This window comes from Nanorana parkeri, unplaced genomic scaffold, assembly GCF_000935625.1.
Source record: "Nanorana parkeri isolate BGI_ZX_2015 unplaced genomic scaffold, ASM93562v1 scaffold55, whole genome shotgun sequence".
Taxonomy (NCBI): domain Eukaryota; kingdom Metazoa; phylum Chordata; class Amphibia; order Anura; family Dicroglossidae; genus Nanorana; species Nanorana parkeri.
This window is the reverse complement of record NW_017306323.1, coordinates 826,115-842,639: the sequence shown is the minus strand read 5'-3', so window position 1 is coordinate 842,639 and position 16,525 is coordinate 826,115. Positions and strand designations below refer to the sequence as shown.

The 16,525-nt window shown below is 39.0% G+C and overlaps 1 protein-coding gene across 1 annotated transcript in view; it reads left to right on the top strand.

Annotated features, from left to right (window-relative positions):
- The window catches only part of MYO5C (myosin VC), a 103,299-nt gene that overhangs the window by 56,096 nt on the left and 30,678 nt on the right, over window positions 1-16,525 (top strand). Inside the window, exons 19-25 of the mRNA XM_018575964.1 lie at window positions 1,367-1,578; window positions 3,427-3,592; window positions 4,408-4,554; window positions 6,285-6,449; window positions 8,336-8,429; window positions 8,518-8,585; window positions 9,131-9,307. Of these exons, the coding sequence (XP_018431466.1) occupies window positions 1,367-1,578; window positions 3,427-3,592; window positions 4,408-4,554; window positions 6,285-6,449; window positions 8,336-8,429; window positions 8,518-8,585; window positions 9,131-9,307 (1,029 nt within the window). The remainder of the gene's footprint in view (window positions 1-1,366; window positions 1,579-3,426; window positions 3,593-4,407; window positions 4,555-6,284; window positions 6,450-8,335; window positions 8,430-8,517; window positions 8,586-9,130; window positions 9,308-16,525) is intronic.

The window sequence follows — 16,525 nt, the reverse complement described above, 5'->3', positions numbered from 1 at the left end:
ATTGAAGCTGCTTTAAAACGGCTAGAAGGCTTTATTTATCAGTTGCCCTTCACAGCAATTATCCATATGTCATCTTAGCTCTATTGCAGCTCAGTAACTGTTACTTTATTTTTATAATTTAATACTGGCTCTAATATAGATCTGTGTGGTCACTATTTTCTATAAATCCATCCAAGTCTATTTTGTGTTGAGCCTTGATGAAGGGGAGTGGTTTTGACCCCAAATGTGTTGACTGTTTTTATATGACCTATTTGGCAACAATTACAAATGATCTTAGGTTCTAACATTCATTTTTGGTCTGGTGCTTCTTTCTGTAATTCTATGGCTTGAGCTACTTTGTGTTGCCCATTGAGGGAAGCCTTGCTGTACAGGAGCCAGCTCAACAGAGCAATAGAGCTTGTTTTAATTTTTCCTTTCATCTGACTACAACTACAAATTTGAATATTTTCAGGGCCTCTTTAAATATGTTGTTCTGGAGCTCATTTATTGTTTGTCTTTCACAACAATTATTCATGTTGCCTCTCAGCAAGATTCAACCTTCCAATGTACTAATGTCATTATCAAATGAAGGTTTGAATCTGATAAATGCAGCCCAGAGTTAAGGTGCCCATACACTGCTCAATTCTCGTACGAGAATCGGGCGAAATCCCGCGATCGTACGAGAATCGAGCAGTGTGAACGAAGACGTGCGACCGTTTCTACTGTACGGTCGCACGTCTTTTGTCGAACCAACATGCTCGAAAACCCGCCGAGAATCGTACGATTGTCGCGGGTTTCTAGCCTGCTCGTCCAATAGCTGCGGAACGGGCCAGTGTGCGCACGTGCACAGTGCCCGTTCTGCATTGCGGTCATTGGAAGTCCGCCCCTCAGCGGGGCGGGCTTTCGATGATCGCAAGTACGATCTGCCCGTCCAAGGTTGGCAGATCATACGAGCTTTCAATAAGCATACGACCATCGCAAGACAAAAGTCTTGCGATGGTCGTAAGGTGTATGGGCATCTTTAGGTTTCATACCTGATTGGATTGGTTCCAGTATAGTATAAAACATTCACTACATATCTCAGTGTTGCAGCTTTAATTCCCTGCATCAGGTGTGCTGGGTCAGTGGGTCAGTGCAGATACCAGGTTCAAGGGAGGATTCCACAAAGGCATTTCACTGTCAGTGGGTGACATCCCAACTAAAAGGAAAAATTGTCTGTAAGGCAATGGTTGTTCTTAAATCCCTACTCCTTCAATACTATGGCTCAGCCTATTTTTCTTTAAAGACTTTAGATGCATATAATGGCTCCAGCAATGGTGGTGGTGATAGCAAAATGACCCTTTATTGTTTGTCTCATTATAGTAAAATAATTATTATCTGTTTTTAGGACTCCAACCAGTACGTGTTTGGAAAGACTAAAATCTTCTTCCGAGCTGGCCAAGTGGCTTACTTAGAAAAACTAAGATCTGATAAGCTGAGAAATGCCTGTGTTATGATCCAGAAGAATATCCGAGGCTGGGTGCAACGTAAGAAGTTCCTACATGCAAGAAATGCTGCCATTGTCATACAGCAGTATTTCAGAGGACAGCGGGCTGTCAGGTAACCCACATAGGCACCCACAGTGGTTTACTTATAAAAAAAAACAGAGGTATTTCCAACAGCAGCCAAGTACATATGAGATTTCATATCAAGTGCTGATTGTGATTTGAAAGCTCCTACCTGCTTTCTTACTACTGGCAACAGCTCTATTTCCTGTTGCACCAGTTTTTATTAACCCTTTCCCAGCTGGCCAGGTCAGTATGCCTTACGATGCTTTCACCGTAAGGCAGACTGTCCCCTTTAAAATAATAGCTGTCATCAGCAGCTAACAAGCCGCTGATGACAGCTATTAACTAAAATTCCGGGACACCGCTGCCGATGGCCACCGGCATGTTCAGCTTCTGATCCCTGTCTGGAGCCGCTCCAGGCAGGGATCTGTGACTCCTTGGATCCCCGCTGCTCTCCTCCGTTTGTAGGGGCTGAGGCAGCGGGGATCCGAATCGAAATGGCCGTCTGATCACTCCGGTTTCTGTAAATAACTGGGGACACATAGTACTATGTGTCCCCAGTATGAATGAACATCACTTCCTGTTCATTCATGAATTTCTGAATGCGGAGTAGCACTCAGTACAGAGGCTCCTCCCCATTCATAAACTGGTGATAGTAAATATTTTTCCTTGGATCCCCGCTGCTCTCCTCCGTTTGTAGGGGCTGAGGCAGCGGGGATCCGAATCGAAATGGCCGTCTGATCACTCCGGTTTCTGTAAATAACTGGGGACACATAGTACTATGTGTCCCCAGTATGAATGAACATCACTTCCTGTTCATTCATGAATTTCTGAATGCGGAGTAGCACTCAGTACAGAGGCTCCTCCCCATTCATAAACTGGTGATAGTAAATATTTTACTATCAGCAGTTTCTGAATGAATGGGAAGCCTCTATACTGGGGGCTTCCCATTCATTTAGTGCTGGGGCTGAGGAAAAAAAAATGGAGGACTCTGTCCTCCATTTCTTTTTCTATTTCAAAAGGGACATTTCAGTTATATTATTTAAAAAATAAATAAAAAAATGTCAAAAAATCAAATTTTAAAAAAAATTATTTGTAAAAAAACCACAAAAAAACTAATAGAACAAGAAAACCACAACCCCCATCCCACACACCCATAACATACACGTGCACCATATTGTGTTGTTAGAACGCACCGCAGTGCATGAGTTTTTTCTTTTTTTTCTTTTAAAAAAACATTATTTTAACTGTGGCAATGCATGGAAAAGCTTTGTCAAGCATTGTTGTGCATTGTGATACCTTGTGTTGCAATTAAATATACGCCTGTATCAATTTATCACAACACAAACACCAACACAGCGCAAAAACGATTTTTAACATAAATCGCTTATTTACAGTTTTGCGTTCCTTCATTTTTTTACCTTTTCGTAAAAAGGCGCAATTTAAAATGTCAAAATATTTGTTATTTATTAACTAAATACAGTTTTATCCTTTAGATTTAGTCAGAAAATACTTTTTTTGTGCGCTGATACTGATTTTAGTGTGTTTTATCAATTGAATTGTGTATTTTTATCGGTTTAATATTAATTTGAGAAACATTTGCGCAATTATCGCAGGGCCTACAAATTTAGTAGCACCATCTTTTTATTCTACCGGGCCTGCGTTTCAGAAAATATATGGTCTGGGGGGTCTTTTACAAACGCCAGCAACGCAGCAGTTGAAAATCAAATCAATGGAAAAAATTGCAAAAATGGTGTGGCCAGCTGAGCTGAAAAATGTTCCAGAGGGCTTGGCAGCGAAAGGGTTAATCAGACCTGTCTCTAAAGTGCATGAAAATGAGAATTCTGCATGGCAACATCAATAAGAATTGTCCGAACCTAAAGTTGCTTTTTATTTCTAGGCAAACAATAAGTGCAACTGCAATTAAACACGCCTGGGCAGCTATCATCATTCAGAAATACTGCCGAGGTTTTCTTGTTCGCCGTATTTACCAGCTCATAGTAGTAGCTGCTGTGACCATACAATCATTCACACGAGGTTACCTGGCCAGAAAGAAGTTTCGCAGGGTATGTTTATGAATTGCTGTATAACTATGATTAGTATGTCCTTACAGTATATGTATCAGTGCTTTTTTTTATTGATATGATATAGAATTCTAGACGTCTCATCATTAAATTTGTTAACCCCTCCGATTGCACTCTTGAGGGGAATTTACTTGGAATGTGTAATTAACCATCTTTTATAATGGCTGGAACAGAGGCTAGCAGAAAGAACAAATAGCTAAAAAGCTAAAAACTCCCCTATCTGCTGGTAGTTTTGGCAAAGATTGGAAAATTATAATATATACTAAAGTGTGCCCTTTACAGAAGTGTCATGGGGCATATTACAAAAAGTGCTAAAGAAGCATTTTAGCAGAATGTGCAGTGGGTATGACTGCAGCCAGTATATGATGCACAGGAGGGTATGACAGTTAGTTGTATGTGCAAGAAAGCAGTGCGAGGGTCAGAATGAACAGAATGTGCAGGAGAGGAGTACATAGGGTATGGCGCCAAGCAGATTGTGCAGGTGAGGAGTGCAGAGAAATTACAGAAAGCATAATGTGCAAAAGAGCGATGCAGAGGCTATAATAGTGGGCAGAATGTGCAGGAGAGAAGTATGGATTGTATGACAGCAGGCAGTATGTACAGAAGAGGAGTGTGTGGGGTATGATAGCAGGCAGTATGTGCAGGAGAGGGGTGCAGAAGGTATGATAGCTGACAGGATGTGCAGAAGTGGAGTGCCAGAGGTCATGTTTACGTTGTTCTGGAACATTTATATTACATTTGAATTTTTGCTATCATTTTACTAATCTTTGACAAATCTTAATAATCTTGTTTAAAAGATGCGTGAGGAGCACAAGGCATTGATTCTACAGAAGTATGCCCGAGCTTGGCTTGCACGGCGCAGGTTTCAGAACATACGGCGCTTTGTAGTGAATATTCAACTCTCCTATAGAGTGCAAAGACTGCAGAAGAAGCTTGAAGACCAGGTCATTTTTCTATTATTTTATAGTCTACAAGACCAGCTTCCCTTTGATGTCAGGATACCAAATGCCATTTTAGTTTTTAGAACATCTAGTGAAATCATGAACAGTGGTGTGCATTTCTTAGAGTGGATCTTTACCCCCCTTTCACTAAAAATAATATCATATTGCATTCATTAGTTAAACAAACATGTTTTTCATTTACTTACAAATAGAGTTCCTGGTCCATTGTGGCATAAATTATGTAATCGCGCCCAAGCGTTGGATGTTCTGCTGATACATTGCTATGAAATCTCATCTGCAATCTCATGAGATTTCAGGGAAAAGCCTTTTCCTTACCTGAGATGATGTGCATGGTCACATGTCCTAGTCACATGTGTCAGAGTTCCAGGAAATAAAGGGAGATCTAGTAACATGCCCTTAGTAAAAAAAATGGCCACTGTCAGAAGACTGGGTAAGAAAGTAAAAATAAGTTATACAAAGAATAAAAAGCCTGCAATTATCTAGAAGCATATGTTTGTATATAGTCATTACTAAACATTTCCAAAGGTGACTTTGTTGTTATTTTAAAGATATGGGTAAAGTTCCTCTTTAAGGATCCAAGACACTAAATCTGGTATTAAAGATTTGTAAATACAACCATGGCAGACTTTCCTAATATGTGGGACAAGGTGGGACATCAGAACAATGAGACTTGTCCCACCTTGTCCCACATATTAGGAAAATGTCAAGCAACAGTGGTGCAGCAGCAGTGCTGACATGCATGGAGTTATAAAATACGTAATTCATGTGTCCTTGGCAGCGACAGCCCTAAAACAGAATCCATGGCACTCTAATGCATGAGGCTGTAACTACACTTGTGCAGTATTGCGAAAAGTATTCAGCATAAAGCATATGTATAGACAAACACTTTTTTGGGGATAGTATAGAAAATAGTTAAACCCTCCATTTATTTTTTCCTATCTATGCCCCATTGGGTAGAGTTCCCTTTTCATTTCTGTTCTAGAGAAGCAACAGGAAACTATAGAATGTTCTACCAATTGAGAGGATATGCCCTCTACACAGTTGAAGAAACCAGAACAGGTGTCCCCATGGAAAAATGTATCCTTACGGATTGTTCTGGTAACAACTGTAAAATGTTTCTATTCCAGCGATAATGGTGACAGAACAAATAAAGAGGTTGACACTACCCACTGGGGACACAGCAATAAAAACTTGACAGAGGTTCCAATCTTTTTTACACGATTCAAAAGGGAATGAAAAAGTGTTGGCCATACATACAGGTGAAACTCGAATAATTAGAATATCGTGCAAAAGTAATTGCAGTAATTGCTGCAAAAGGGGCCCAAACCAAGTACTGAGTACATATGCATGCTTGTACTTTTCAGAGGTCCGATATTGTTCTATGTGCAATCCTTGTTTTATTGATTGCATGCAATAATCTACTTTTTTGAGATTGTGGATTTGGGGTTCTTGGGGTTTTCATGAGCTGTAAGCCATAATCATCACAATTATGACAAATCACGGTTTGAACTATCTTGCTGTGCATGTAATGAGTCTATCTCATATATTAGTTTCACCTTTTAAGTTGCATTAGTGAAATAAATGAACTTTGCACGATATTCTAATTATTCGAGTTTCACCTGTACATTTTAAATTGCATAAATGTTTTAACCTTTGCTAGGTTTAGTTTACTTTAAGTGCGTTCATAGCAATACCTGCAAATGCTGTTTCAGAACAAGGAAAACAATGGCTTATTGGAAAGACTTACCAGCTTGGCTTCCACTCACTCACATGATGTTGATAAACTTCATAAACTCGAATCTGACCTGCAAAAATCCATCATGCAGCTGAAGTCACAGGAGGAAAAAGGGAAGAAATACAAAGATGACACTGAACAGGTCAGTGCCCCATGTTCTCTGTAACACCATAGCATTGCATTGTGATGGCTTTAACCCCTTCGTGACGGGAGACGTACACTGTACGTCCAGCCACAAAGGGACCAAATGACTCGTCACGTACACTGTACGTGACGAGTTATTTGCTGCACTAGAAGGCTGCTAACCGCTGAGAATCAGCGGTTACCTTTCAGTAATGGATGTCTAACTATCTAGAGATCCATTACTGAAAGGGTTAACCTTTTTCAGACACCCGATACCTTAATATCGGGTGTCTGAGAGTCACAGCAAAGCAGACACACATGTCGGCTTTTGCCGGCATTCTGACAGCTCGTATAGATGGAGAGATATCTCTCTCAAGCTATACTGGCTTTTTTTTTTTTTATCTTTTGACTTTCAAGAATAGATACAAAATGTTATGTATTAGACACATAATGTATCTATTCTTGAAAGTAGAATGTTTAAGTTTTCTGAAACATTCACTGACAGCTGAATCCTGAACTGCTGCAGGATCAGTGTCACTAACTTATTATCGGCTGTTCTGAAGTTTGAAGCAGCCTGATAATAAAAAAAATGTATTAATTTATCAAGCAGTAATAGTGAGATTAATTCACAATGACTGCCTGATATAATTAAATAAATAAAATTTGTCAGTATAAAAAAAGTGAAAAGTGTAAATAAATTAAAAAAAATAGTGAAAAGTGTAAAAAAATTAAAAATAAGGGACAAATAAATGAATGTATGTATTGCATTTTTTTTTAGCTGTGCTGGTTTTGTTAAAAAAAAATACTACAAATCAAAACTGGGAAAAAAAGTTTTTTTTTACGTTTTTTCCTCTTTTTTTAATTTGTATTTGTCCTAAGTGAGGCGTTAGACACACATATGTGATATAAATATATAGCCCTATCTGTCCTCTAAAAAACAATATATAATATGTGTGGGTGCACTTTGTAAGAAAGTATATTACTGACGTGGAAGAATCACACAGCAAAAATGTCAAAAGTGTGTCAGTCATTTACGAACAGAAACCAAAAACAAGCTCAGTCATGAAGGGGTTAAGGAAAGTTATTATATTTTTTTCTTGGTTGGTTGTGGCAGATTTTTTATGCTAATATTTATGCTGCCACTAGAGGGCACAGCCATCTTCATGTCAGACCGCATTTGTTTGTCATTTGACTGCATGGCTGTGATTGTAGGAGATGCATTCTGCTTAACTGAACTAAATCAGTCAGTTTGTCTGAATGAATTGTAATGGCCTGGAACTGAACTTCTGATGATTTCACCAGCTTGTGTTTGTGGCCATTGTCCAGATACAGATATTTAGACATGATAGATCAGTTATCTCTACATAAATATATGTTGTAGATTTTGCCATATATATGTAGCAATAAGGCAAAATGCAGAATTTGCTTTTATAAAGAAAACTGTAATCTGATATCGGCAAGATAAATAAATAATTAGGGGCACATTCACATTGTTGCAGTGTGATCATGTGTGTTATTTTGCACATTGATGTGTGTTGCATTAGGGCAGCACATTTATTTTGAATGAGCTGTCAGTGCACCAAAATGCAGGTAAAAACGCACTTACACCATTTTTGCGATGCAGCTGATCACAACACAACATATGGAGTGCTAACATCTGCGTATTGTAGCGCGTTATAACACAGGTATATTGGAGTGTGCTGTATAACTGCATTGGGGTTGCCATTCAAAATGGATGGTACTGCAATGCACATACAGTGTACAGTACCTGTGTGTTAAGGCGCGTTGCATTAACACATGTTTTACTCCATGTTTTACTGATTTTTTTACTTGAATTTATAAAAACTAGCCTGTTCCCTAGATGTTTTATCATCAACGTAATTGTGCATTTGTCTCTCATATTAGAAAATATCAAAACTACAATCTCAGAACACTGAACTTCTGGAGCACAAGCAAAAACTGGAGACCCGATTAGAGGAAACAAACCAAGAGATGAAGGGTACACTGTTTTCAGATTCATATTACTTTATATTATTATTAGTTTTGCTAATATAATTAATGTGGTTTTGCATTATTCTTCTGCACAGATAAAATGAATGAACTTACAAACCAGCTGTTTACAGATGTTGAAAAAGAGGGAAAACAAAGAATGTATGTATAGTTCCTTTCATATGTGATGACTCTACTCTCCCACCATAAATAAAGGAACCAGCTAGGCTGGATTGTTAAAGGGCACACTCAGTAGGGTTATGGATGTGGAGTTCATTTCACATACAGCTTTTATCTATGTAGATTGTTTTTTTTTTAGACTGCTGATTCAATATTTTATTAATTGTGTAAAAATGCAAATTAAGAGCTAATATGCCATATTATATGACTCCCAATGTCACCTGCAGGACATATACAGGGTTATTCACAAAAGGGTGAAGAGTTTGGAGAAGGCAGGAGAAGTGAACTATCTAGGACAACATAGCTGAACTGGAAAGTGAGCTGAATTGAAGAATTCTCTCAAATCAGCTATGTTGTCCTAGATTGTTCACTTCTCCGGCCTTCTCCAGACTCTTCACCCTTTTGTGAATAGCCCTGTTAGTGTATGTGTCACAGAGGGGGCTATTCATTTCCTTTTGGATCATAGATATTGGTGCAGGTGTAACATGTTAGTCAGTTTATTATTTACACTGTTCTTTTTTTCATAGAAAGCTTGAAAAACATTTTGAAATTCAGAGAAAAGATTATGACAACCAGATAAAGCAACTGAAGTGGGAGATTGAGATCTTGAAAGAAAAAAACAAAAAATTAGTGAAACAGATAGAGAAACAGACTGCTCTTAATGATGGACTCACACTGGAAGTAGCTCAGCTCTCTAACCAGGCAAAGGTAAGGAAAGGTCAAGTCGTTATGTCAGTCTGTGTATTATACCCCTCTTCCAATATGAACTACATAGATGTATGAAATTGATATTTCTCTATAATGTTCTGGACAGAGTTCTAACACATGCCGGCGTCCACTTTTGTTGTTATATGTTAAAGCAACAATATCACTTTAAAAAAATGCACCATGTGAAGAATACTATTGCTACTTACCTGCTGCCCCGCTTCCCCCCAGTGAATGAATATACATTCTACTGCATAAGGAAAAAGTTTGGTAGAGTCTGCAGCATCAAGCACTTCCGGGTGTGTTGGATGCCTGTATGCTTCACTGCACATTGTGGTTCCATCCTCCGGCCTCCATGCTACTAGTGTGTCTCAGGTACACAGGATTGACTCATTGGCAGGCAGCTGGAAACACAGAGGGGGGAATTTATCCAAACGGGAGCAGACAGGATGCGGAGCAGTTGCCCATAGCAACCAATCAGCTTCTCTCTTCAGTTTGCCCAGGTAAGATTTGAAAATGAGAGAGTAGCTGATTGGTTGCAGTGCAAATCTGTTCCAGATTTTGTCTACTCCAGTTCTGATTAATTCCATTAAGGGCCTGTTCACATGATATCAGGTCCTGATCAGGTGCAGATCTGCAGACTGATGCAGTGCATTTTTGCCGCGTTTTTGATGCGTTCCAGTAAAAAAAAAAAAATATATATTTATTTTTTTTTGCTGGAGTGGGGCTGTTAGTATGTTAGCTGCAGTGCAGTGCATTTTTCATGCATTTTTGCCGCGTTTGCGTTTCTTGACCGTTTCCGGACCGGACAAAATGTGACATGCAGTATTTTTTCTGTCATAAGCTGAACGGACTGCGCACGTGAGAACTGGAGCCCATAAAACACATAGGGATACATTGGGATGCATTTTGAGTGCAGCAGCGTACGGAGCCAGTCAGCACACAAAACGGACGTTGTGTGAACAGGCCCTTAGGGCTTGTTCACACCAAGCGCGGAGCAGATCCAGACCAGAGCAGGTGCAGACCGGATCAAAACTGCGTCCAATGTATTCCTATGGTATTTTGACCTCCAGTTCACATCGCAGCGTGCGGATCCAGACCAGATCCAGAGCAGGTGAAAAAACTGCGGCAAGCCCTATTTTACCTGCTCTGGATCTGCTCTGGAACGCATGAAAAACGCATCAAAAGCGCATCAAAAACGCAACGCAATGCAACCCAATGCAATTCAATGGGAAAAAATAACCATAAAGAAAAAAAACCTCTATGGTCATCTGTCATTTTCCTTTGTCACTTCCTGTCTTTGGAAAAGGTGACCTTGTGAGCTGGAGAGCAAAGGAAAAATGGTGGACCAGTTTTGTGACCCAGAGAGATTCATAAGTATGGTTCAACAGTGCCCTGAGCTATATGACAGCAGACACTTTCAATATAAGAACAATAGAAAGAAGGCTGACCAGTGGAGTTTGATAGCAGGGAGAGTTTTCCCAGGATATAAGGATATGTCCTTGACAGATAAGGAGAGCTGTGGTGAGTACTTCAATGTGATAGAGAGAGATTGCTAGAGAAGTAGAGAGAAAAAGAGAGTGTGATATAGAGAGAGATTGCAAGAGAAATAGAGAGAGAGTTATAGAGAAAGAGAGAGAGAGAGAGATTGCTAGAGAAATAGAGAGAGAGTTATAGAGAAAGAGAGAGAGAGTGATAGAGAGAGAGAGATTGCTAGAGAAATAGAGAGAGAGTTATAGAGAAAGAGAGAGAGAGAGTGATAGAGAGAGAGATTGCTAGAGAAATAGAGAGAGAGAGGGTTATAGAGAAAGAGAGAGAGTGATAGGGAGAGAGAGATTGCTAGAGAAATAGAGAGAGAGATATAGAGAAAGAGAGAAAGTGATAGAGAGAGAGTTATAGAGAGAGAGTGATAGAGAGAGAGAGATTGCTAGAGAAATAGAAAGAGAGTGATAGAGAGAGAGAGATTGCTAGAGAAATAGAGAGAGAGTTAAAGAGAGAGTGATAGAGAGAGAGAGAGTGTGAGATAGATTCCATCACAAGGGACACATAACAAGCAAACATTCCTACCTAGATATCGACATGCGGGTGTATGAAAAAAACTTGTCTGGGTGTGCACGAAGGTCTGCATTTAGAGTCCCAAACTGGCCCTTTGGATCTCTTTCTCTCATCAGTGGGTGCACCCAAAAGCGACGTCTCCTTACAGCACTTTGGTGTAGCAGTATAATAACCATCACCAGGAGCATGCCTGCATCCCATGGATCCATGTTGCAACAATTTTACATGTGAAACAAGGTCAGAGGAAGCAGGAAATAATCGGAACAGCTAATGAAAGGTCAGAGGTAAAAGGAAATGACCTCATAACCTTGTTAGCTTCCTGGGGGAAAAAAACGCATCAAAAACGCGTCAAAAACGCATCGTGCGTGTGCAGAAACCTGACCGGATCTGGTCTGCATTTGGTGTGAACAAGGCCTTAGTGTGTACAAAAACATCAGTGATGAAGCAGCTGTCTTGTGGAACCACAGAGTGCAATGCAGGCATCTGAAACACCTAGACATACCAGATACTGAACATTCCACTGGACCTTCTAGCTCTGCAAGAGAATGAAGATTGAATTCACAGGTGGTAAGACTATAAGCACACCTCCCAACATTCTGAGATGAGAAAGAGGGACACCTTCCAGCACAATTAGGCTACACCCTCAGTCATGTGAACCAGTAGGAGTGTATATGTCTAAAATGATTGGTTAAACCCAGAATAGTTTTTCTCACTATTACTTTTTCTTTATTCTGGCTTTTTAAAATAGCAAACAAGATCATTAAGAGTTTAGATTAAGGTTTTAGTGCAGAATAATACGTTTGGTAGTTAAATAGTATATTTTTATAGCTATCTGTACATACCAGAAAGAGGGACAACTGAGGAGGAAGAAGGGTCAGAGGGATGTGGTTCCAAATGAGGGACAGTCTTTCCAAATTGAGGAACAGTTAGGAGATATGTTTTAAGTAGTGGCACGTTCTGTGTATTTTATTTGTTTGTTTAATTTTTTTGCCACAGAGTTGATTTAAAAAAAATTGTGTCTAATTACTTCCTCACATATCAACGAGTACTTCGTTATACAGTATAATAACCATGAGTACTGGAAAATGAACCTATACGCACGCAGCATGTGTTTTCATAGCAAATACATATAAATAGAACCACGGTACTTTGGCAATGCCAAGTCCAACACCATCCCCATTAACGATATTTTCCCCTTACTTCCTGTCCTGGGTACATGAAGTTACAAAGATAAAAAGTGATGGGATATTTCTGTGATGAGGAGAGATACAGCATGAAAGGCACATTAATGGAATAGAGTGGGGAGGTGTTAGAACATTTGTCATGCTTTTAGGCTCTGTGTCTTCTGGTCCAAATGTCTTCTGCACCCTCCCATTTCTTGTCTTGGTTTTATAAGGAGAGGACAGGAGGGAAAATCTTCCCAGTGAGGACAGCAACAGCCACAAATTTAGCTGGAGTTTAATAATCATCAAGATGAACAGACTTGGCTACAGACTAATGATTGCTGCTTCAACTAACTATAGGGGTTAGGGAAGTTACAAAGTTTGGTTTACCTCCTCATATGAAGGACCACTGTAGTGGCAAATGCTGTATACTGGAAACAGTATGCAGTTAAGGCATGTTATATAAAAATCAATAGATTATCCACTCTTTTTTTTTCCATATTCACAGTACACACAGACAAAGTTGTCCAGTGACAGGGGTTGAGATAAACTATCACAAAAATGCTGTTTTTCCTCCATATTTACTGCACACACAGACCAAGCTGACCAGTAAAATAAACTGTGACATGGGTTTGGACAAACTATCACAAGGGTGCTTGCACTTCTTTTATTTAACTGCTCAAACTCCTCTGGCAGTGTTCTAGTTTTTCCCCAGTCCTGTCACGTTTGATTAAACCAAAATGGTCTACCACTCAAAGGCTTCTCCAGGCTGCTTCTGTCAACTGTGCATCCTGGCAAAGATAGAGCTTGTCCTGTCGACTTCCAGTATCTCACATAGAAATTACAGCCATGCAGACCATGTGATATAATTATTTCAGATCTTCATTCTTCCTAGGCAAGAACAGCCTATGAAACTCATCAAACTTCAAACTCTTAGCTATTGCATTTCACTCCACTCAGGATCTTATTCACAGAGTCACTACTTTTAAAGTCACACTAAAATGCATTCAAGTACATTAACTAATAACAAAAATGTATCTTATTTGTGTATCCCTCGGGTGTAGATCCTCAAATCATCTCTGAATATCTTTTTACTCATCCTGTACCAATCACATTAAAGTGACACTAAACTCAGGAGTTAAATCTTAAAAATGTATTTAAGTACCCTAACTATTATAAAAAATGTATCTGATTTGGGTATCAGTCAGTGGTAGTTTCTCAAATCATCTCTGAATTGGTGTTGACACTGTCCTTCCATCTAGAGGTTGGCTACTTTTGTTCTCCATGGTCCCTGTGTGTTTCAAAGTAGCCATCACTCCAAGCTCACTCCCACGATGGACTACAATCTCACGTTTAGTTTACTAATTTGTAGTAAGATTGTAGTCCATCACAGGAGCGAGCTTAGAGCGGTGGCTACTTTACAACACACACAGGTACCATGGGGGGAAAAAGTAGCCACCCTCCAGAAGGAAGGACAGTGTCAGCACCAATTCAGAGATAATTTAAGGATCTACAGTTGAGTGATGCACAAATAAGCTGCATTTTTGTTAATAGATAGGGTACTTAAATGCATTTTTAACGTTTAACTTCTGAGTTTAGTGTCACTTCAAGTCCTTAAACAGGCCTCAGAACAGAGGAGTTTTGTGGGACGGCTGTTTCCACCTATAAACAATAAAGATATTTTAAACGTCTTGATTATGTGTTCGGTGCGTCTATGATTTCTTAGTGAAATCCTGTCACTTTTGTTGGCCTGTTAAGTAAATGTGGAGAAAAACATAGCTAAAGCTATGCGGAAAAAGCAATAAATATAATCTCATTACATGCATTATCACAAAACCTGATCAGAACTGGTCCTGTAGAGCATGAATTTAAAGTGGCATATTTACTCCTGTAATACTTTCTAAAGCAAATCCACACCAAGACCAAATTGTGCTTTCACTGGCATTGGCAAACATAGAAACGTGGGAGTTCATACACACACCTGTCTATTCCAGGAAAAGCCAATGAACATGAGTAATGTTACATAATTGCACCACATTTGATTTGTCAGTGTGCATCAGAAAAGTCCCTCTGACAACATCAGTTAATCAGCAAGACAATTTCGTTATATATTCAGCTTGTTACGTAAAGAAACCTTGGTTGACCTGCTTACATGTTTGAACAGTAATTACTCCTTAATGCAAGGTGCATTGTTTGTACATGGTAGATGACATATATATGGTCAGTAAGTGTGTATTGTTTATAGTTCAAGAATATAGAAGGTTGATGATTTCATTTACATTTGTACTTGTTTAGAAATACTATGCAAAAGCAATAGTAATATGCAAAAGTGCAGTAATCCATAACAACCAATGTGACTGGGTCCACGTTACGGGTACTGTAAATATACACAGACTGCGTTATCTTAGCAAAAACAAAAGCCCATTCAAATTTAGAGATTACACTCCCTCCAGTAGCTGGGAACTGGAGGTGCTGATGATTTAAACTTTGCTACAGGCGTTCTTCACTTTAATGAAGCTTTCTTTTGAGTTATAGTTTATATGAAGTAATAATGCACATTACAATTTAAGAAACTAATGGCTAAACCAACAGTTAGATTAACAATATCTTTACATGAACTTCTTTGTTATGATTTTGCTATGGATAATTGACTAATACACTTTAATTCTGAATTAATAATTTTGTTTCGGCACCAAGATTTTATTCCTGTAAGATATGTGCTTGAAACTTTAAAATATTGGTGCTGATAAGGTAAGTACAGACATATAGGTGTTAATTTAGGGTTTAAATATAGGTAAAGAATTAATTATGGTTAGGCTAAATGGCAAAGGTTTGGATGGGGTGAAGTATTAGAATTCGGTCAAGCATTTAGGATTTCTTTAAAAGGTTAACCAATGCGTCTGGGGTTAGTTTTTAAGGGCTAGACTCCAACTTTGGTCATATTTTTTTTAAATAACTTGTTACTCCAGCATTATTAAATAATGAAAACATCTCAGGCTGCAAGATTCAACTTCAATGTGGGGTGGTGTTCTGCAGTATTTCTATTGTGCCTCATGATGTGCTAAGCCTATCAATGAAGTCCAGTGTCACTCAGCTTGGAAGACTGAGGACATTACTGAGAATATAGGGCACTGTGGGTTCACCATGGCACCCTGCATTCACTGTGTATTTATGCGCAAAGCTGTGCTGACGTCACCACATCTGCGCTGTTCTCTGCAATTCTGAGAACTACTCACCAATGGAGAAGATTATAAGAGGAAAAGGACACAGCACATCTCATGACTGGCTAAAAGACATCAGAAAAGATGAGTATATATATTTAAAAAAATACACACTGGGGAATACTTAGGGAGGGGGGTACACTTGTACCTTGGATTTGGACGTTAAGTGTTAAGGAATAGTGTTAACTATACATTTGTTGTTAACACTATACACACAACTGTTAACACAGTTAAGAGGAGGGATAAGGTAAAGGATCAGGATAACTGTTAACAATAGGTTATAAATCCGGGTCTGGGATGGACTGTACACATTTTAATCTGCACTTGTTTCTGCCGCCAAAAAACAGTGGACATTTTTTAAGTCTAGTTTTGTTGAAGTTATATTTTGAACCTGACAAATTCTTAAATTCATGGTACTCATGTAATATAGTGAGCAATATACATTGCATTTCCTGTTTTAATAATTTCCTATCTCCTAATGCCAAAGTGAGACTTATTATGAAACAAACTACTTCATGTCATATTCATCAGGAAACATCTCTAAATTGCTTAATAATTAAAAACCCTGACAGAGTATTTACAGTATTTCCTTTTAGATCACACATAGATAATTAGTCAACTTAAAGGAGAACTATGACATGAGTGATTTCCACTCACCTCATAGTTCTAAGCCGACTCAGTAGATCGGGAGGTGAGGGAACACATACCGGGTTCCCTCACCTCTCGATCCTGTCATGGCTCTCTGCCGTGACAGGGGGAGGGGCTGGATTCCCCTCTCCCCG